Genomic DNA, 22542 nt, shown 5'->3' with positions numbered 1-22542 from the left:
CGATGTCTTAAGAGAAGCCCTTAGACATAAGACTCATGGTTTCAACAGTGACACTGGTAGAGCCTTGATGATGAAGCAATCCTTGACCCAACAGGTCTTGTCTTATAAGAAGGCATCATGGCGGGCCTGCTGCCATTCTGAGGATGTCTTGTACTGCAAACTTATTGTGAGTAACTACAATCAATTCAACACACTCCACAGAAGAAAGAAGTAAATCAGATGAAGATGTAACTTCCATGAGACCAACATAGGGGGGTATTCAACTGGAGTCGGAAACTGCCATCTTGTCGGAAACACGGCAGTTTCCGACCGGTTTAGGTCAGAAGGGGTTCCAACCTATTCAATCCTGCCCCCTTTTTTTCCAACAAGTCGGGAAATCCGACTTGACGGAAACCTGTCGGAATGCATGCGGATCGGCGGCTTAACATGTATTGTCGGAAGCGCGGCCAAACCTGACAGGTTTTAGCCCCGTTTCCGACAATGTCAATTTCGACTTTAAAAAAAGTCGGATTGGCATTGTCGGGAACGGGCCAAAGCTGTCGAGTTTGGCCGGCCATTGAATACTCACATGTCGGATACTTTAGTAAATTTAGTAAAATTGAGCACATCTATAATCAAATCTGAATCACCACCTCAATCACTCTGTGCAACGCCCTGCTTCTGCCTATGCAAACTGCTGCAAGTGCAGCCGTCTTACTAACAGTCCTGTGTGTCCCAGCATAAAACTTGGTGGTGGCGCTAGGTGAGTCTTAGTGCATTAACTACAGGACACCTGTTTTGTGCTTGGCCCTCCAATCTCAACTCGACTGTGCACCTCTGCTAAGGTCAGTATATTAGTAATTCACACGTTGTAATACACAAGTTGACCACCAAGTGTCAGCATTTTGTTACAGTAAAATGGCTTTGCAAGTTTTCAAATCTAGGTAAAAGCTACTTAATGAACTGTAAGTGTTTATGAAGGTATACAACAATAATTAGGGAATGCCAATTAACAGAGCAGCAGATTAAGTCCACTTTGCACACATTTTTTATATATGACGAGTGGGTGGCCACGATCCAATTAGCGGCACACTGGGCCTGATTCAGATGTAGACGGAGTGCTGTCCTTTGCCACACGCGCAGGACCAGTTCTGCGCGCGTGCGAACGGGACCTAAAACACAGACCGCAGTCCGGCATCAGACTGTCAGTGATTGACAGTCTGCTGCCATTTGGAGGACAGGGAGTGGGCTGCGATGGCCTCAGTTTCACAAAATGTAGGCGTGTTGCCGCAGTTGCTGGGGAGGGACAAGGCCAGGATCTCTGTCGGAGGATGGAGATTTCCTGGCCTCTTGATAGCTCCTGCAGCGGCTGGTTTGTGCTACCCCATGGGTCACCCAGCCGGCCGATGGTGCTGGGAAAGATCCGATACTGCGTCCTTTGTAGGCGTGACCATATTATGCATTACCATATTAGTGCTATCGTTGCTGCTTCTATGTAAGCAGCAGTGATAGCTCCTCCAACCATATCTGAATCAGGCCCCTTGAGACAATCAAAATTGCTAGTTTTTCCTCGCACCCCATAGAGGTGTGCAGAAAAATTAGTGACAACATGCTAGTGTAATAGTAAAAATGTGCATCCGAACAGCACAGGATGTTTGGTGGCACATCTCCGGATCCCTACCGCAGTCACTGGCAATGAGAATTTATTTGAAAAGTGACTGAGAGGAAGCGACCATTTGGGGGTGGTCGCAGCTGTTTTTGGGGTGCTTTGCTGCATGCGCCTGCAATTACGTAAACATTAAATATAGCTCTGGTGTCTCAGTACACATGGCCATTTTGCGAGACCATATGGTTGCTATTATCAAAGGATCTGCGATCACACTGCGCCTTTGTATGCAGTTGCAGAGTTTAGAATAGTCGCCGGTGGGCATCTCAATATAAATCCTGCCGGCTGAGACATTTACTTATTATCCCACAAGTATCTGCATACAGAATCGCCACTGGGAATGAGCCACTTGTGGATTCAATGACACATGTTGAGTTTCCCATATCCAAAATGCTTGGGACCAGAAGAATTTTGGATATCGAATTTTCCTGTATTTTGGAATATTTGTGTTCCATAATGAGATATCTTGGGGATAGGGAGTCAAGTGTAAACATGGAATGCATTTATGTTTCATATGCACCTTATACACATAACCCAGTGGTTCCCAAACTTTTTTGAATCAGGGTGCCCTAGAGATGTGGTTCTCAAACTTGGTCCTCAGGACCCCACACAGCTCATGTTGTCCAGGTCACCTGTGGCTACTGAAATGTGACAGTTAGTCACACACAGTGTACCTGCCGGGTGACCTGGAAAACGTGATCTGCGATCCTGAGGGCTGAGATTGAGAACCACTGCCAGTATCAGCATGTTTTGATAGCACCCCCATACCAAAAGTAACTTATGAACAAATTCTGAAAAAACTATTAAATTAAGTAAATCGTGCTTATACAGTATGTCATCCTTAGGTTCAGTTATATAGTTGAGCTCAGGGTTTCCCTTCTGTTTGTCACATATTTTATGATTGGCAGCCAACAGCTCTGGTTTTGACTATTACATGGACCATACATAATTTTATTTGGTCCTGGTCCACCAACCTGAGGCACCCCTCCATGTGCCCCGCGGAACCCAGTTTGGGAAACACTGACATAGGGGTATATTCAATACCTGTGGGATCCTTTCCGACGGAAAGGATCCGACAGGTTAGTATTCAATGCCGCGGCCAAACCCGTCAGGTTTGGCCCGTTCTCGACAATGCCAATCCGACTTTTTTTTTAAATCGGATTGACAATGTCAGAAACGGGGCTAAAACCAGTCGGGTTTGGCCGTGCTTTCGACAGAACACTTGGATTCCGACAATCCATGTGTTTTCCGACAAGTCGGGAATTCCCGACTTGTTGGAAAAAAACAGCCGGCATTGAAAAGGTCGGAACCCTATTCCGACCTAAACCTGTCGGAAACTGCCGTCTTGAATACAGGTGTTGAATACACCCCATAGCCTAAAGGTCATTTATACAATCTTCTTTTAATAATTCTGTACATGAAACAAAGTTTGTGTACATTGAACCATCTGAAAGTAAAGATGTTACTATCTCAGTCGCGCTCAAAAAATTCAGCATTTTGGATATTCCGTATTTAGGAATTTTAAATATGGGAGACTCAACCTGTGTAAGGTAACCAATGATACAAAATTAGTTTCCATTTATCTCCTGCACTACTGTATGTAATTTACATTTAATTTTTTAATTGCAGCAATAAAGCACATGCTAGTCCTAGACACAGTTGAGTACTGCAATCATGCTTTCACTCACCTGAATAATATATGCAGCTGTATGTGATATGTTAAACTGTATGTGTGCTGGAGATTCTATTTCAGTACCATAGGTATAAAACATTCATTGCACAAATGTAAGTAACCATGGGATTGATGTATCAAGCAGTGAAAAGAGGGAAGAGGTGGACCAGTGGAGAAGTTGCCATAGCAACCAATAAACTTTGAGGAAGCAGTTATAAAGTACATTCTATAAAATGATAGGTTGATGTTGACTGGTTGCTATGGGCAACTTCTACACTGGTCCACTTCTCTATTCTTTTTACTGCTTTATACATCAAACCCAATGTGCTAGAAATATGGATATTAGACACAACGGCATGTTTATATAACACCTATACATTTCCTCCATTCCACTCTACCATCTCTTGTTTTTGCTCACCAGGGGGAAGTAAACTATTGTACAGGAGTCTATCGAAATGTCCAAGGAGTCCAATTCTTTGCGTCCTACATCATTAAGAAAGTCTGGCAGTCCCTGCATCCTACGTTTCTCTGTCATATAAGAGAACAACATATAAGAAAAGTCCCCATTATCACACAGTGCACACTTTACATCTAGACTTAGGGGCAGATTCAGCCGGCTGCGTAAAATATTTCTGTCCCGCAGCGCAAGAAGTTTCAGTCGGTTGCAGGGGTTTTGTGATTCAATTGGTCGCAAGAATTTTAGCTGTGGTAATATCCATAGAATTTCCCACTGTTTTTTTTTCTAGCAGCCCCAGAGCAGGATGCAAAGTAGGGAAAATCGTTATTATGTTAAGTTAGAAATATAATTAGGCAATTGGAAGTTGTTTTTTTTTAATTCAATACATTTTTATTGATTTTTCCAGACAAACAGACAAACCATAACATTGAATACATAAGTATGCACTATGTGTATACAGATAAAAACCAGCGAATGTTGCATGCATCAACAGACATGCGTAAATAAAGTTGCAAACAGCTACAAGTTATACATAACGATTGTCGTGACTTCTTTTCATTTCATTTGTTCATACAATATTGTTACATTAAGTGACCAGATATCAATGAGGGGCAGAAACACGAGTACCCTGGTAGAGTGGAGACGATAACCACCTATCCCATATCTTGTAAAATTTATCCGGGGCATTCCTAGAAATATAAACAAACTTTTCATGGGACACAACCGAGTTCACTAACGGGATCCATTTATTAATATCAGGGCCCGTAGTCGCCATCCATGAGCGTGCTATCAATACTTTGGCCAAAGCGCATAAGTTAAGAATATATCTTCTAGAATGTGCATCCAATATCTCCTCATCTATAACCCCAAGGATACACACAAGGGGGGTAAACACGTCAAGGGGGATTCCCGTAGAGGCCACCAACCGTGTCACCGCCTGCCAAAAGTCCTGCACCACCGGGCAAGCCCACAATAGATGCCAGAAGGTACCGTCCGGAGAGGCACACTTCGGGCACCTAGAGTTACTCCGCGCCCCTATGCTGACAAGACGGGTGGGAGTGATATAGACTCGGTGTAATATAAACAAATGTATCTGTTGAAAACGAGCCGAGGTGGTAGCAGTACGTGAGGTCCCCAAGGCCTCCTCCCAAATATCTAGGGTAACTGGTCCCAAATCAGCTTTCCATTTAGATTTAAGGTGTGAGAGACTGTCAGAATGATGGGCACCGAGCAGAGAGCAGAAACAGTTCCGGAGCCTAGAGTATCAGCCAGGAGCAGGTGAACCGGTGACTTCTGAAGGAGAGGTGGAGCAGCACTAAACTGAGACGCGCATGCATGGCGAAGCTGAATATATCTATAATAATAGGATGCGGGTATATTAAACTCAAGCTGCAGTTGTCCAAAAGAAATAAATGTGCCCGAGGAGTAAAAATGATTGAGGGAACAAACACCCCAGCGTCCCCACACCGATCCCGGCAATTGGAAGTTTTTAAATTAGCTCAATTGGTGGCCAATGACGACATGGGATTACTGATGTGATATTCTGCAGAGTGCATAATAATGGGTTAAAAGGTGTTGGGCAGGATTATCAGGTTCTGTATGGATGAGGCAGGTGTTATAAATATTGCAGGTGTGATGTACAGGTGTTTTTTAAATATTTTTTTAAAGTGTCATCATATGACCCCAAAATCAACTTGTGGGCGTTTTTAAATTTAACTACAGAATTTATTTTAGCAAAAAAACATCACTACTATAAAAAAAAATAATGCCTAAATCAGCCGTTTGAAACATTTTAAAAGTGCAAAATATTTTTATTTTAGACAGTAATATACATCTATACGGGTATGGGTCATTGGGTAGACACAAACTGCAGAGACCTAAATCATTTTAAGTGGATTCTATCACACAGCGCTCATTTGGGATACGGTCGTTAGGTCGACACAGCTTAGATCGACAGTCGTTAGGTCAACCACTGAAGGTCAACATGCATTAGGTTGACATGCACTAGATCGACAGGCCAAAAGGTCGACATAAGTCTCACATTTTTTCTTAAATTTTTAGGACTTTTTCCATATGTGACGATCCACGCGGACTAGAATTAGGAATGGTAACCTGTGCTGAGCGTAGCGAGGCACCTTTCCTGAAGCATAGCTAGCCATGCAAGGGGACACGTGGCACTAATTGTATTTCCCCGTCACTTTACGAAGAAAACGCACAAAAAAGTTTTACAAAAACATGTCGACCTTTTGACCTGTCGACCTAGTACATGTGGACCTATTGTCCCTGTCGACCTAATGCACATCGACCTTCCATGGTCAACCTAAAGACTGACAACCTAAGTTGTGTCGACCTAACGACCGTATCCCATCTATACTGCTATTCTTTTTTTTTTTTACGTTGTTTAGGGTACAGGCTGATTTCCTCTTTAAAAAAAAAAATAAATTCCCGCAGGTTTTGAAGGAAAAACTATTGTGCCAGACTTTTTTCAGTCGTACAGCGCAAAAAGTAGGAGCAGGTAAAGCCGTGACAATCAAAAAATGGTCATGATAGCTGCGTTAAGTTTTGCGGCAAGAATCTTGTGGCAAATTTAATATGTCCCTTAATATTGTATATATGTGATTTTATTGCAAATAATAGACAACCAAATACTTCTAAGTAGGCTCTTTTCCGGACCATGTAGAGTTGTGCCAAAAAGGAAGGCTTACGATTCACCAAAAAAGCAGAATATGGTATTGTGCAGCTTGCAGGGGTGGATAAATCTGAAGATACATCCATCTTTCCAAAGTGTAGCACATGTTCCAGTCTTACAGTGTATCCGGAAAGTATTCACAGCGCTTCACTTTTTCCACATTTTGTTATGTTACAACCTTATTCCAAAATGGAATAAATATTTTTTTTCCCTCATAATTGTACACACATTACCCCATAAATGACAATGTGAAAAAAGATTTTTTTGAGATTGTTGCAAATTTATGGGGAAAAAAACAACAACTAAGAAATCACATGTACATAAGTATTCACAGCCTTTGCTCAATACTTTGTTGATGCACCTTTGGTAGCAATTACAACCTCAAGTCTTTTGAATATGATGCCACAAGCTTGGCACACCTATCTTTGGCCAGTTTCGCCCATTCCTCTTTGCAGCACCTCTCAAGCTCCATCAGGTTGGATGGGAAGCGTCGGTGCACAGTCATTTCAGATCTCTCCAGAAATGTTCAATCGGATTCAAGTCTGGGCTCTGGCTGGGCCACTCAAGGACATTCACAGAGTTGTCTTGAAGCCACTCCTTTGATATCTTGGCTGTGTGCTTAGGGTCGTTGTCCTGCTGAAAGATGAACCGTCACCCCAGTCTGAGGTCAAGAGCGCTCTAGAGCAGGTTTTCATCCAGGATGTCTCTGTACATTGCTTCATTCATCTTACCCTATATCCTGACTAGTCTCCCAGTTCCTGCCACTGAAAAACATCCCCACAGCATGATGCTGCCACCGCCATGCTTCACTGTAGGGATGGTATTGGCCTGGTGATGAGCGGTGCCTGGTTTTCTCCAAACATGATGCCTGGCATTCACGCCAAAGAGTTCAATCTTTGTCTCATCAGACCAGAGAATTTTGTTTCTCATGGTCTGAGAGTCCTTCAGGTGCATTTTGGCAAACTCCAGGCGGGTTGCCATGTGCTTTTTACTAAGGAGTGGTTTCAGTCTGGCCACTCTACCATACAGGCCTGATCGGGTGATTTAGATGGTTGTCCTTCTGGAAGGTTCTCCTCTCTCAACAGTGGAACACTGTAGCTCTGACAGAGTCACTATCGGGTTCTTGGTCACCTCCCTGACTTGGGCCCTTCTCCCCCGATCGCTCAGTTTAGACGGCCGGCCAGCTCTAGGAAGAGTCCTGGTGGTTCCGAACTTCTTCCATTTACGGATGATGGAGGCCACTGTGCTCATTGAGACCTTTAAAGCAGCAGACATTTTTCATACTTTTCCCTAGATTTGTGCCTCAAGACAATCCTGTCTTGGAGGTTTACAGGCAATTCCTTTGACTTCATGTTTGGTTTGTGCCCAGACATGCACTGTCAAGTGTGGGACCTTATATAGACAGGTGTGTGCCTTTCTAAATCATGTCCAATCAACTGAATTTACCACAGGTGGACTCCAATTAAGCTGTAGGAACATCTCAAGGATGATCAGTGGAAACAGGATGCACCTGAGCTCAATTTTGAGCTTCAAGGCAAAGGCTGTGAATACTTACTGTATGTACATGTGATTTCTTAGTTTTTTTTTTTTAGTCATGTATTTTTTATTGAATTTTGCATAAAGTTACAAAATAAAAAATTAAATTAAAAAAAACAGAAAAAAGAAAAACATACAACGTACAAAACAGTACATTATATTGGTCATCAAATATCACAGTGATTTACAATGCAAGACACAAGTCAACTGAAAGAAGCGAAAAACTCTTAGAATGCTTGATATGATCAATGCAACAATATCGCCATCAAATCAATATTTTACATACATATACAAGTAGGAGAGAAGTCACATAGTTTTTTTATTTTTAATAAATTTGCAAATATTTAAAAAAAAAAATTTTTCACGTTGTCATTATGGGGTATTGTGTGTAGAATTTTGAGGGAAAAATTAAATTTTTCCATTTTGGAATAAGGCTGTAACATAACAAAATGTGGAAAAAGTGAAGCGCAGTGAATACTTTCTGGATGCACTGTATACCAGGAGAAAACAATAATATATGTGACTGGTTTACATTAGATGTGGGTGACAATGGTTATACTGTAGTAAATGCTAATGTAACAGTACACAAGTCTTACATAATACACTGCTTTAATGAAGTATCATATTTATATCAGTTTTTCTCAAAATCGACCCTCAGGACCTCTAACAGACAAGCTGGTGCACAGGTGTTTTCATTAACAACTTGCCACATTATAAAAGTAGTGGTGCATTCATTCCTACGGGGCCCTACTCACTGGCCGACCCGCCGCCGAGCTGCCCGACGGCGGATATGGCCGACGAGCGACCCGGCGGCGGGGGGAATAAAGTTTCTTCACTCCCCACCGTCACGCGGCTGCATTGAAGTGCAGGCAAATATGGACGAGATCGTCCATATTGGCCTGCATGCACAGCCGACGGGAGACCAGCGATGAACGAGCGCGGGGACGCGCATCGTTCATCGCTGGAGTCTCCACACTGAAAGATATGAACGAGTTCTCGTTCATTTATGAACGAGATCGTTCATATCTTTCAGAAAATCGGCCAGTGTGTAGGGCCTATAACAGGCGTACCTTGAGATACTACACACCATTAGACAGACCACTTATAATCTGACATTGCCATATACGGTCAGATAACTTGTCTATCTATCCAACAGCGAGAATATACACTGTCAGGTCTGAGCAGCAATTATTGCATCTTTCAGGCATGCTGAGAGATTTCTCATGCCCAACAGAGTGAAATTGCTGTTCGGTCCCAACCATACACTGTACAATTATTGGCCTGGTCCACGTCAGATCAAGCCAATAACTGTGTTGTGTATAACTGCCTTAACTGACACAGGGGGAGATATATCAAAGCTTGGAGAGATATACTGTAAAAGTACTAACCATCACACAACTGGCTCAGAGGCCTTGTTAACCTTGTTACCTGCCACTTCGCCTCACTGGGCTCACCAAGAGCCTGCTTGTTGCGATTAGCTGACTCTGTTTCCTCCAACCTTTTGTCCAGCTGATCTGTTCAGCCTATAACCATCTAGAGTGCCCTATTTAAACCCCTCCAGTTGTACAGCTCATTGTTAGAACATCTTCTCTTATGACCGATAACCTGGTTCCAGTATCAGCACACACACCAGGTCAATCAGCTCTATTGTACAGATTCCAACAAGCGCCAGCATTCCAACTGTTATACGCTCTCACCAGCTTACCAGCTCCATTGTGCAGGTTACAACAAGCGCCAGATTGTGTCACGGCGGGCTGAAGGTGAGGATCCAAAGGCTGGGTGTTCATTGGAGGAGTGGCCGCGGAAGTGGGGAGGAACTTGGAAGGCCGGATGTAAGTTCATCTCATGTAACTCATGGTTCTAGGATTAGTGACTGCAGAACAGACTTAGGGCCAGGCCGCAATACTCTGGAAAGAGCTGAAACAAAGTTCACTGAGAGACGTGGCTGAAGAACTCAAAAGATCGCTGCTGAAGACTGAATGCTGACGAGGCGTGACTGAAGAACACTGGATAATACTGTTGAAGAACGAATGCTGCGGTGGCGTGACTGAAGGAACACTGATTGTAACTGTAGAAGAATAGATGCTGCGGTGGCGTGACTGAAGGAACACTGATTGTAACTGTAGAAGAATAGATGCTGCGGTGGCGTGACTGAAGAATACTGAATATAACTGTTAAAGAATGAATGCTGCAGAGACGTGACTGAAGAACACTGGATATAACTGCTTAGAAGACTGAGGAATGAATGCAGAATAGAAGTGGCTATTAGGCACTGCGGATGACCAGGGAGCCCCTCCACGGTCGCAGGGCAACAGCTGTGGATTGTGGAATGGAGAAGCCGCCGGCAGAGGTGCAGTGGAAGGTGGCAGACAGGCTTGCACAATGGAGTTGGAAACCCTTTGGATCACGGAAAACCACAGGGGACACCTGAGGGAGCTCAGAGCTGGAGCTTCTGCTTTAGGCAGTAACATAAAGCACTGGCAGCATGCAAGAGAGGACTGACCCATTTTGTAAGAGGAAGCTACCTCTCATTGTACCGAGCATACCACAGAGCTCAGCAATTGGACACAGAGAACCTTGGTCTCCAACATAGCGGCTCCCAGTGCTGCAGACACACAGGAGCGCGTCGTCTTACCCAGCAGATCCCCAGTCTCCCACACACCGGCAGCTGCACCGTCACCCCTGTTGAGCCTCACCACGGCCGCGCAGCACCGCCAGCAGCCGGATAGGCAAGCCCCGGACCCCAGCTAGCCACCGGTGCCTGACATACCGGTGCCTGACATATTCCACGTGTTGTGCACTCTCCCCAGCTTACCAGCTCCATTGTCCAAGTAACAACAAGCGCCAGCATTCCACCTGCTGTGTGCTCTCTCCAGCTTGCCAGCTCCACCGTGGAAGTTACTACAAGCGCCAGCATTACACCTGCAGTGCTCACTCACCAGCTTACTGCTTACCAGCTTCATTGTGCAAGTCACAACAAGCACCAGCATTTCACCTGCTGCTGTGCACTATCACCAGTTTACCAGCTCCATTGTGCAGGTTACAACAAGCACCTGTATTCCACCTGCTGCTGTGCACTCTCACCGGCTATATCTGCTGTATTGTGCAAGATCCAGCAAGCACCAGCATTCTACCTGTTGTGTGCCCTCACCAGTTATACTAGCTCTACTGTGCCAAGTTCCGCAAGCACCAGTTATCCTTCTACTGTGCGTCCATCCAATCTGTACCTATCCTATGGTGCATAATACATCTAGCACCAGTATCTAATCAGCCTTTAGCGTGTTCTGCACCATCTGTGGTAAATCCTATTGTAGTTGTCATCTCAGCCTGTGGTCCTTCAGCTATTCCTTCACAGGATCCCAATGTCATGATTTGATACATATGAGGACCTTTTCCAGAATGTTCTTCTTAATGAGAAGGAGCTTCATAAGATCGCCTGGCTCATACACTTATAGCCCAACAGATCCTGAACAGAATCCGAGATACCAGTTCAGTGACACCAACTACCGGTAATCAGTTCCTGTCATTTTTCAAACACAGCCAGTAAAATGACAGGAGCTGATTGGTCACTTTTTTCTTGTTCTGTCCAAACTGTCTCTGTTTATGTACTATGTAAAGCTCTGCGGACCCCTTGTTAAGCCATATAAATATAAGGAAAATAATAAAAACAAAAAGACTGTTATATTGATAGGATCTTGATATAATTTTTCAGAATGTTTAACATAATACAAAAAAAAACTTTTTTTGACCCGCTAGGACATGTTGATATTTTTTTTTATGACAGCAATAACTAGAAATAGCTGTGCACAACAAAACGCAGGCCCATGGCTGGATTATTTTAAGACTCCATGTGCCCAATCTATCATGACGGAAAGTGCAAAAATCTATCCAAGTGCATTGGAAAGAGGAATGCATGAGAAAGATTGTTCACACAAGTCTATAAATGAAAATGTATAAAAATAGGTAAATGCTGACTCCAAGTACCAATTTGGTATTAGTCTAAATCAAGATTTGGGTCTAGTAGAAACTAGGCTGTCATGGAGCACATCAGTCTGCTCTTGGAAACGTTTGAGGGGTTCTTGCTTCAACTGGAATTATCTCATAAGAGATCCATACATATTATGTTAAAACAAATAATCGCCAGTGGTATAGTACATTATAAAAAATACAAATATATCTGCCTGAAAAACACAAGTATGATGCGTATCTGTGTCTCTTGAAAGCCTTTACTGAATTACTTTTTATCCAAAGGTGATTAAATGTGACATCAATTATTAAACTATGCTAAAAGATATGAGTTAATAAAAGTGAGTCAAATATACTAATACCCATTTTAATGACTAGTTACAATTAAATAAACCACTTTTCTTATACGTCCTAGAAGATGCTGGGGACGACATCAAGACCATGGGGTATAGACGGGATCCGCAGGAGACATGGGCACTTTAAAGACTTTTCATTGGGTGTGAACTGGCTCCTCCCTCTATGCCCCTCCTCCAGACCTCAGTTGTAGAAATGTGCCCAGGTCGACTGGATGCACTCTGAGGAGCTCTACTGAGTTTCTCTGAAAAGACTTATGTTAGTTTTTTTATTTTCAGGGAGATCTGCTGGCAACAGACTCCCTGCTTCGTGGGACTGAGGGGGCAGAAGCAGAACCAACTTCCTCAGAGTTTCATGGCTCTGTTTCTGGCTGACAGGACACCATTAGCTCCTGAAGAGAACTGAACGCTAGCCGTGTCTAGATGCTCACTCCCACAGCACGCCGTCACCCCCCTCACAGAGCCAGAAGTCAGAAGACAGGTGAGTATGAGAAGAATGATCTTCAATCAAGTAAGTGATGGCTGAAGTGCGGCGCAGCTGGCGGGAGCGCAGCGCGCCATTGCTACCCACACACAGGCACTGCAGGGTGCAGGGCGCGGGGGGGGGGGGGGGGGGGGGGGGCGCCCTGGGCAGAAAGAAAAATACCTCAAACTGGCTAAAAGGGGGCATAAGATGCCGCTGGCACAGCCCTACCCCCGCTAGTATAAATATTTTCATGGATACTGAGGGGCGGAGCTTCTTCCTCAGGCAGCCAGCACACTACTCAGCACCATTTTCTCTCTCTCCTCAGGCTGCAGAGAAAACGCTGGTCCTCTCCTCCACTTCTGACAAGTACAGGGTGCTATAACGGGGGGCACAAAGCGATTGTGGTGCATTTGATAGTGTATATTACTATTTAAAACTAAAGCGCTGTTGGGCTGTGGACATACTGTGTTCACAGGCAATACCGGCCGCTGGGTTTGTGAACTGGCTGCTCCTATCCTGTGTCCCTCTGACAGATTTTACTGTTGGTCTGTCCCCAAAAAAAGTCCCAGTGTGTCTGTGAGTGTGGTGTACACGAGTGAGGCATGTCTGAGGCAGGGAGTTCCTCCCCGGAGGAAGCCATTTTAGGGACACAGAGTTATAATGTGGTGGCGCTACCAGCACACCAAGAGCCTGCATGGGTGAAAGAGCTACGTGACAGTATGCATCTGATTAACCGTAGATTAGATAAGTCTGAATCTAAGGCTGCATGCTGGAGAAAATCTGTGGAAGATGTGATTTTTCAGGATGCTGTTATTCCTTATGCGGGCGGCCCCTCTGGGTCACATAAGAGACCATTTGCAAATGTTGTAAACACTGATACCGACACGGATTCTGATTCTTGTGTCGACAATAGTGAATCCAGAGAGATAGATCATAAATTGGCAAAAAGTATACAATATATGATTGTGGCTATAAGGGACGTGTTGGAGGTTACAGAAAGCACTCCTGTACCTCAGGAAAAAGCTTATTTATGTAAGGGAAAGAAGTCCAAAGTCATGTTCCCTCCTTCACACGAACTAAATGCTCTGTTTGAAGGGATGTGGGTGAATCCTGATAAAAAAATTCGTATTCCCAAAAGGATTTACATAGCTTATCCTTTCCCGGTTGAAGACAGGAAAAAATGGAGTCACCCCCTGTGTTAGACAGTGCACTTTCCAGGTTGACAAAGAAGGTAATTCTCCCTGCTCCTGGCACGGCTTCTCTTAAAGAGCCGGCAGACCACAAAATGGAAACGACATTGTAATCCATTTATGTTACCAATGGTACACTGCTCAGGCCCACTATTGCCTGCGCATGGGTGAGTCGCGCTATTGAAAAATGGTCAGAAAGCGTGTCATCAGAAATTGACACGATTGATAAAGATGAGATACTCCTTAAGTTAGGGGATATCAAGGACGCTGCCGCCTTCATGCTGGAAGCAATGAAGGATATTGGACTCTTGAGTTCACAAGCCGCTACCATGGCAGTATCGGCTAGGCGGGCGTTATGGATTCGCCAGTGGAACGCGGATGCAGATTCCAAAAGAAACATGGAGGCTCTCCCATATAAAGGTGAGGCCTTATTTGGCGATGGCCTGGATGCGTTCGTCTCGGCGGCTACCGCAGGTAAGTCAACATTTTTGCCCTCTGTGCCTGCACCGACAATAAAGACCTATCACCCGCAAATGCAGTCCTTTCAGCACAATAAATACAAAAAGGCGAGAGGTTCCCCCTTCTTTGCAGGTAGGGGAAGGGAAAGGGGAAAGAAGCCCACACCGGCTCCAGGTTCCCAAGAGCAGAAGTCTACCCCTAAGTCTGCCAAATCCCCAGCATGACACTGGAACTCCCTTGCGGGAGGCCGCTCGGGTGGGGGCACGTCTCAAACTCTTCAGCCAGGATTGGATTCTGTCTGGCCTGGATCCCTGGGTGTTGCAAATAGTATCCCAGGGATACAAACTAGAGTTTCAAGACGTTCCCCCATGCCGATTTTTCAAATCGACCTTGCCAGCTTCTCCGCCAGAGAGAGAAGCAGTAATAGCGGCAATACAAAAATTATGTCAAGACCAGGTTATAGTCCTGGTACCGTTGTCACAACAAGGGCGGGGTTTTTATTCAAGCCTCTTTGTTGTTCCAAAGCCGGACGGCTCGGTCAGACCGATCCTAAATCTAAAAGATCTGAACTTCTTCCTGAAAAGGTTCAAGTTCAAGATGGAATCACTTCGGGCGGTGATTGCCAGTCTGGAGGAGGGGGACTACTTAGTGTCGATGGACATAAAGGATGCTTACCTGCATGTTCCCATTTATCCTCACCAGGCTTATCAGATTCGCGGTTCAGGATTGCCATTACCAATTCCAGACGTTACCTTTCGGTCTCTCCACGGCGCCGAGGGTATTCACCAAGGTGATGGCGGAGATGATGGTCCTCCTTCGTCAGAAAGGAGTCAATATAATCCCTTATATGGATGACCTCCTGATAAAGGCGAGATCCAGGGAGCAGTTATTACAAAACATATCCCTCTCCCTGTCAATACTCCAACAACACGGGTGGATCATAAATTACCCAAAGTCACAGTTGGAACTGACGACAAGGTTGTCTTTCCTCGGGATGATTCTGGACACAGAAGTTCAGAGAGTATTTCTTCCACTGGAAAAGGCTCTGGAAATCCAGAAAATGGTAAAACAGATATTGAAACCATCAAGTGTGTCGATCCATCAGTGCATTCGGTTGTTGGGGAAGATGGTGGCGGCCTACGAGGCCATACAGTTTGGCAGGTTCCATGCCAGAGTATTCCAGTGGGACCTGTTGGACAAGTGGTCGGGGTCACACCTACACATGCACAGAAAGATAATCCTGTTGTCAAAAACCAGGATTTTGGTCCTGTGGTGGTTGCATAGCTCTCACCTGCTAGAGGGACGCAGGTTCGGGATTCAGGATTGGGTCCTAGTGACCACGGATGCAAGTCTCCGAGGCTGGGGAGCAGTCTCTCAGGGAAAAAACTTCCAGGGACGTTGGTCACAACAGGAAGCCTGCCTTCACATAAACGTTCTGGAGCTAAGAGCCATTTACAACGGCCTTCAACAAGCGGTACACCTTCTTCAAGACCGTCCCGTGCAGATCCAGGCGGACAATGTAACAGCAGTCGCATACATAAACAGGCAGGGCGGAACGGAAAGCAGATGGCAGAGGCGACAAAAATCCTCCGCTGGGCAGAAAAACATCTACAAGCTCTGTCGGCAATATTCATTTCGGGAGTAGACAACTGGGAAGCAGACGTCCTCAGCAGACACGATCTCCATCCAGGAGAGTGGGGCCTCCACCAAGAACTATTAACAAAAAATGAAGACGTATGGTGCGCTATGAGCTGCCTAAAGAATACCAAGTGAAAAAAGGTGTCACCTCATACCACAAACAATATAGAAATACAGAGTATCACCGGCTTCTCTTCAGGCGCTTGATAAGAGTTTCTGAGGATATTTCTGAGTATTCTTGTTCAACACCAGTTCTTGCCCTCAATAAGGAAATAAAATGTACAATAGTATAGTACTGTCAACCTCTGAACCAAAATGATCTAAAAATGAGGTATAATCCGTACCAAATGGTAATGTCTAAATAATAGACAATATGCGTGGTGTAAGAGAGAGGATATGATTTTTCCTTGAGTGGTCCCCAATATTTCATCCGCCCATCACTCCATATGAAAGATTCTCATAAAAAGGGATAAAAGCAGATATGGTGTAATACTGCTTTAATGGATATAAAAAGCCAAATGGAATGGTTGGACTCTCACCATAATATGGACATCATAAGGCAATATGCGTGGTACAAAAGAGAGGATATGGATTTTCCTCAAATGGTCCCCAGTATTTCATCCGCACATCACTCCATAGAAAAGATTCTCATAAAAACAGAATAGGAATAAATATAGTGTAATACTGCTTTAATAAATATAAAAAGCCAAATGGAATGGCTGGACTCTCACCATAAGATAGAAATCACAAGGCAGATAGAAAAATATAACCAGGCGTCCCCAGCACCTTGCAAGTCCTCCCACAGGTCCTTTCCAGACTCCCACTTGGTCACCAGCCAACGCGTTTCAATACTTTGAAGTATCTTTTTCAAGGCATGTGTTGTTCCCATCACAGAGGATATCCTATTTATACCCCCACACTGATGACATCATCTCCCAAACATAAACACCTATTTCCAGACATGGATTTACCTATCCTCTAAACATCCTATACTTGACACTGTTAAGCATCCCATCCCCTTATCCTGTCCGGACATTAGTATTCCCCCTCCTTGGCGGCAAATGTTATGGCCTCCCAGAATCTGTTTTCTAAGCTCCCAGTTTTTTAAGTGACGTCACATCCGCCAAGTGACCCGCACACGCTTTCTGCTACTCTTTCTGGTAGTGACGTACTTCCGTTTGCGTCACTTCCGGTCACGGCGGATTCTGCGTCTACGTCACTTCCGGTCCCGGCGGTTTTTGCGTTCCACCGTTAGTTCCGGGATTTTCTTTCCATTCAGCCGCTCAGCACATGGCAAAACGTCCTTTGTTGCTGGGGTACTTATTCATCAGGGGAATAGTCACTTTTTTTAAAGCAGTATTACACCATATCTGCTTTTATCCCTTTTTATGAGAATCTTTCATATGGAGTGATGGGCGGATGAAATATTGGGGACCACTCAAGGAAAAATCATATCCTCTCTCTTACACTCTCTTACACCACGCATATTGTCTATTATTTAGACATTACCATTTGGTACGGATTATACCTCATTTTTAGATCATTTTGGTTCAGAGGTTGACAGTACTATACTATTGTACATTTTATTTCCTTATTGAGGGCAAGAACTGGTGTTGAACAAGAATACTCAGAAATATCCTCAGAAACTCTTATCAAGTGCCTGAAGAGAAGCCGGTGATACTCTGTGCCTCCACCAAGAAGTCTTTGCAGAGGTGACAAGTCTTTGGGGAGTTCCTCAAATAGACATGATGGCGTCTCGTCTCAACAAGAAGCTTCAGAGATACTGTTCCAAGTCGAGAGACCCTCAAGCAGTAGCAGTGGATGCACTGGTGACCCAGTGGGTGTTTCCGTCAGTGTATGTTTTCCCTCCACTTCCGCTGATCCCAAAAGTACTCAGGATCATAAGAAAGACAAGGGTTCGAGCAATCTCCATTGCCCCAGACTGGCCAAGAAGGGCTTGGCACCCAGATCTTCAGCAGTTATTCATAGGAGATCCTCGGCCTCATCCTCCTTGGGAGGACCTGCTGCAGCAGGGGCCGTGTGTGTACCAAGACTTACCGCGGCTATTTTTGACGGCATGACTGTTGAGCGCCGTATCCTAGCCAGGAAGGGTATTCCTAAGGAGGTCATCCCCACCCTTATTCAGGCCAGAAAGGGAGTAACGTCAAAACATTACCACTGTATTTGGAGAAAATATGTGTCTTGGTGTGAATCCAAGAAAGCTCCTACGGAAGAGTTTCACTTAGGACGCTTTCTCAATTTTTTGCAGGATGGTGTTGAGACGGGCCTACGATTGGGATCAATCAAGGTCCAGCTATCGGCCTTGTCAATGTTCTTCCAAAAACAATTGGCCTCTCTTCCAGAGGTTCAGACCTTCGTGAAAGGGGTTCTGCACATCCAGCCTCCATTCGTGCCTCCAGTGGCACCATGGGACCTTAACATGGTATTGCAGTTCCTTCAATCGGATTGGTTTGAGCCTCTACAAAAGATAGAGTTGAAGTTTCTCACTTGGAAAGTGGTGATGCTTTTGGCATTGGCATCCGCAAGGCGGGTGTCGGAATTGGGGGCCTTGTCTCCTGCCATTCATGTGGATGTTACTTTGACACGTACCAACTAAGTAAACATTGTTGTAGACCAAGTACATCCCTTCACGGCAACGGTATTCTCTGAGGGCAGTAGCCTCTTGCAGAAGGATAATGCGCCCTGACAAAACTGTTCAGGAATGGTTTGAGGAAACTGACAAAGAGTTCAAGGTGTTGACTTGGCCTCCAAATTCTCCTGATCTCAAACTGAAGGAGCATCTGTGGGATGTGCTGAAAAAACAGGTCTGAGCCATAGAACCCTCACCTCACACCTTACAGGACTTAAAGTATCTGCTGCTAATAGCTTGGTGCCAAAAACCACAGAACACCTTCAAAAGTCTTGTGGAGTCCATGCCTTGATGAGTCAGAGCTGAAGGTAGGGACCTACTAACTACACAATATTAGGCAGGTAGCTTTAATCTTTTATGGCTGTTCAATATAAATATGAATTATAAATATATCATAGATTATATAATACATATGGTAAAGTGTATCCTTTGCTGCTGGGTGTGTGTGGTATGTCCCAGGCTATGCCTATTGTATTGTGTGGGAGCGTCTCTCCCTGTCAAGTATGTGTTTATAGCCAAGTATTTGGGTTCTTTGTTAATTTGTATTTCCTTTGTTACTTTGGGTATGTGATGTTTCACAAACTGCTGTCTATTGTATATGTGTATCCCAGCAGGTGGATTCATTGTATCTTTTTTGTAGGTGTGTTTGTGTGGTATGGGTGGCTGTGTGCCTCACACTACTGCTTATTGTGTGGGTGGGTGGATTCTACTGTGCTCCAAACAGGGTGCCGTGAAAGTATACCACAAATGTAATCACATATTATAAAATAGGTTTTTAATTACCTACCGGTAAATCCTTTTCTCGTAGTCCATAAGGGATATTGGGGGAATCTAGTACGATGGGGCATAGACGGGGTCCGAAGGAGCCGGCGCACTTTAAATATCTTTAACTGGGTGTGCTGGCCCCTCCCCTCTATGCCCCCTCCCACAGGCAGTTATATGTAAAATAGTGCCCTCAGGAGAAAGGACATACTTGAAAGAAGGAACAAACAACAATAGGGGTAATTCTAAGTTGATCGCAGCAGCAAGTTTGTTAGCAATTGGGCAAAACCATGTGCACTGCAGGGGGGGCAGATATAACATTTGCAGAGAGAGTTAGATTTGGGTGGGTTATTTTGTTTCTGTGCAGGGTAAAATAAGAATTTACTTACCGATAATTCTATTTCTCGTAGTCCGTAGTGGATGCTGGGGACTCCGTAAGGACCATGGGGAATAGCGGCTCCGCAGGAGACTGGGCACAAAAGTAAAGCTTTAGAACTACCTGGTGTGCACTGGCTCCTCCCCCTATGACCCTCCTCCAAGCCTCAGTTAGGATACTGTGCCCGGACGAGCGTACACAATAAGGAAGGATTTTGAATCCCGGGTAAGACTCATACCAGCCACACCAATCACACCGTATAACTCGTGATCTAAACCCAGTTAACAGCATGATAACAGAGGAGCCTCTAGAAAAGATGGCTCACTACAGCAATAACCCGATTTTTTGGTAACAATAACTATGTACCAGTATTGCAGACAATCCGCACTTGGGATGGGCGCCCAGCATCCACTACGGACTACGAGAAATAGAATTATCGGTAAGTAAATTCTTATTTTCTCTAACGTCCTAAGTGGATGCTGGGGACTCCGTAAGGACCATGGGGATTATATACCAAAGCTCCCAAACGGGCGGGAGAGTGCGGATGACTCTGCAGCACCAAATGAGAGAATTTCAGGTCCTCCTCAGCCAGGGTATCAATTTTGTAGAATTTTACAAACGTATTTGCTCCTGACCAAGTAGCTGCTCGGCAAAGTTGTAAAGCCGAGACCCCTCGGGCAGCCGCCCAAGATGAGCCCACCTTCCTTGTGGAGTGGGCATTTACAGATTTTTGGCTGTGGCAGGCCTGCCACAGAATGTGCAAGCTGAATTGTACTACAAATCCAACGAGCAATAGTCTGCTAAGAAGCAGGAGCACCCAGCTTGTTGGGTGCATACAGGATAAACAGCGAGTCAGATTTTCTGACTCCAGCCGTCCTGGAAACATATATTTTCAGGGCCCTGACAACGTCTAGCTACTTGGAGTCCTCCAAGTCCCTAGTAGCCGCAGGCACCACAATAGGTTGGTTCAGGTGAAACGCTGAAACCACCTTAGGGAGAAACTGAGGACGAGTCCTCAATTCCGCCCTGTCCGAATGGAAAATCAGATAAGGGCTTTTACAGGATAAAGCCGCCAATTCTGACACGCGCCTGGCCCAGGCCAGGGCCAACAGCATGACCACTTTCCATGTGAGATATTTTGCTGTGCGCTACCTTGGTGAAGACAGGTCGTCTTCTGCCGCCGATTTTCCGGACCTCTTCTGTCTTCTGGCTCTGTAAGGGGGCCGGCGGCGCGGCTCTGGGACCCATCCATGGCTGGGCCTGTGATCGTCCCTCTGGAGCTAATGTCCAGTAGCCTAAGAAGCCCAATCCACTCTGCACGCAGGTGAGTTCGCTTCTTCTCCCCTTAGTCCCTCGATGCAGTGAGCCTGTTGCCAGCAGGTCTCACTGAAAATAAAAAAACCTAAAACTAAACTTTTCACTAAGCAGCTCAGGAGAGCCACCTAGTGTGCACCCTTCTCGTTCGGGCACAAAAATCTAACTGAGGCTTGGAGGAGGGTCATAGGGGGAGGAGCCAGTGCACACCAGGTAGTTCTAAAGCTTTACTTTTGTGCCCAGTCTCCTGCGGAGCCGCTATTCCCCATGGTCCTTACGGAGTCCCCAGCATCCACTTAGGACGTTAGAGAAATACTGGCTGCTTTATTTTTACAATAAAGGAAATATTATCTGCGCAAACTCCTTACGGGAATAGGGTTTAGATTTTTAAATTTGCAGCCGTAGGACAAACCGTTACCCTTAATGGTTGTAGCTTTAGAATGTGAAATCCAGGCGCAACATTTAAATTAGAAATTAGAGAAAGAAAAAGAAAAAAGACAAAATATAGGGAAATACCAGACTGAATAATAATAGCGCATTTATTTACCACAAAAATTGAATTAAAATTCTTTATGAACACAATAAATCATATATGGAATCTATTTCCCATGTTAGTCCATCTGAGTATAAATAGATCCACACAGTCACAGCCTAATCGGCTTAAAATGTCCTGGGACCTGAATTCCTTGGCCACAAGGGCTTACAATATATAAAACAGTGTTCTTTATGGATAAAAAAGTGGTGTGCTTTAAAACGTCACACTAAGGTCCCATCATTTGTATCTATGGCAATAAAAATAGGACCATATACACCCGATATGTTGACAGAGTTATTCCGGATCGTAGTAGGTACTATTTAATTTCCTGTTAGCAAGACGTATTACAGGTGTACCTTCTATCGTTTACTCCGTCTGCCGACTCCCCGCCTCCGTCTCCGTTCAGACTCCCTCCTCGATCATCTGGCCAGCCGCCGCCTCCCAGAGCCTCAGTGCTCCTTCGTCCTGCACTGCCGGTGGGCTGTGGAACGCACCACTCTGGCTTCCGGTTTCGCGGTCCGTGGCTTCCGGGGGTGTGAGCGGGGTGTGAGCGATCAGCGTTCACTCGGGTGATTAACTCTGGATGCAGCTCCAACGCGTTTCCCCCCCTCAGGGGCTTCGTCAGGGATAGCTGCAATCCCAATCTATGTACTTTATATATGCTAAGTCCAAGCCTTAATTGGACTTAATCATTCAATCAATTAAATGGTTGTTCCATTAATTAAAACAAATTCAGTCTGGCATAAAATAGAAAAGAGAAGAAAGGGAAAAAAAGGGAGAAAAAGAAGTGAAAGATCAAGGTGATACAGGGGCATTGATGTTCATATTTGCAAT

At 44.8% G+C, this 22542-nt stretch overlaps 1 protein-coding gene across 8 annotated transcripts in view; it reads right to left on the bottom strand.

Moving 5' to 3' along the window:
• Positions 1 to 22542, bottom strand: part of MSH5 (mutS homolog 5) — a 419392-nt gene that overhangs the window by 82488 nt on the left and 314362 nt on the right. For all 8 annotated transcript variants that reach the window (XM_063938069.1, XM_063938065.1, XM_063938070.1 and 5 more), the window contains one exon: positions 3736 to 3845. In XM_063938069.1, coding sequence (XP_063794139.1) covers positions 3736 to 3845 — 110 coding nt within the window. The remainder of the gene's footprint in view (positions 1 to 3735; positions 3846 to 22542) is intronic.

Source organism: Pseudophryne corroboree, chromosome 8, assembly GCF_028390025.1.
Source record: "Pseudophryne corroboree isolate aPseCor3 chromosome 8, aPseCor3.hap2, whole genome shotgun sequence".
Lineage (NCBI taxonomy): Eukaryota > Metazoa > Chordata > Amphibia > Anura > Myobatrachidae > Pseudophryne > Pseudophryne corroboree.
This window is presented reverse-complemented; position numbering and strand designations above follow the sequence as displayed.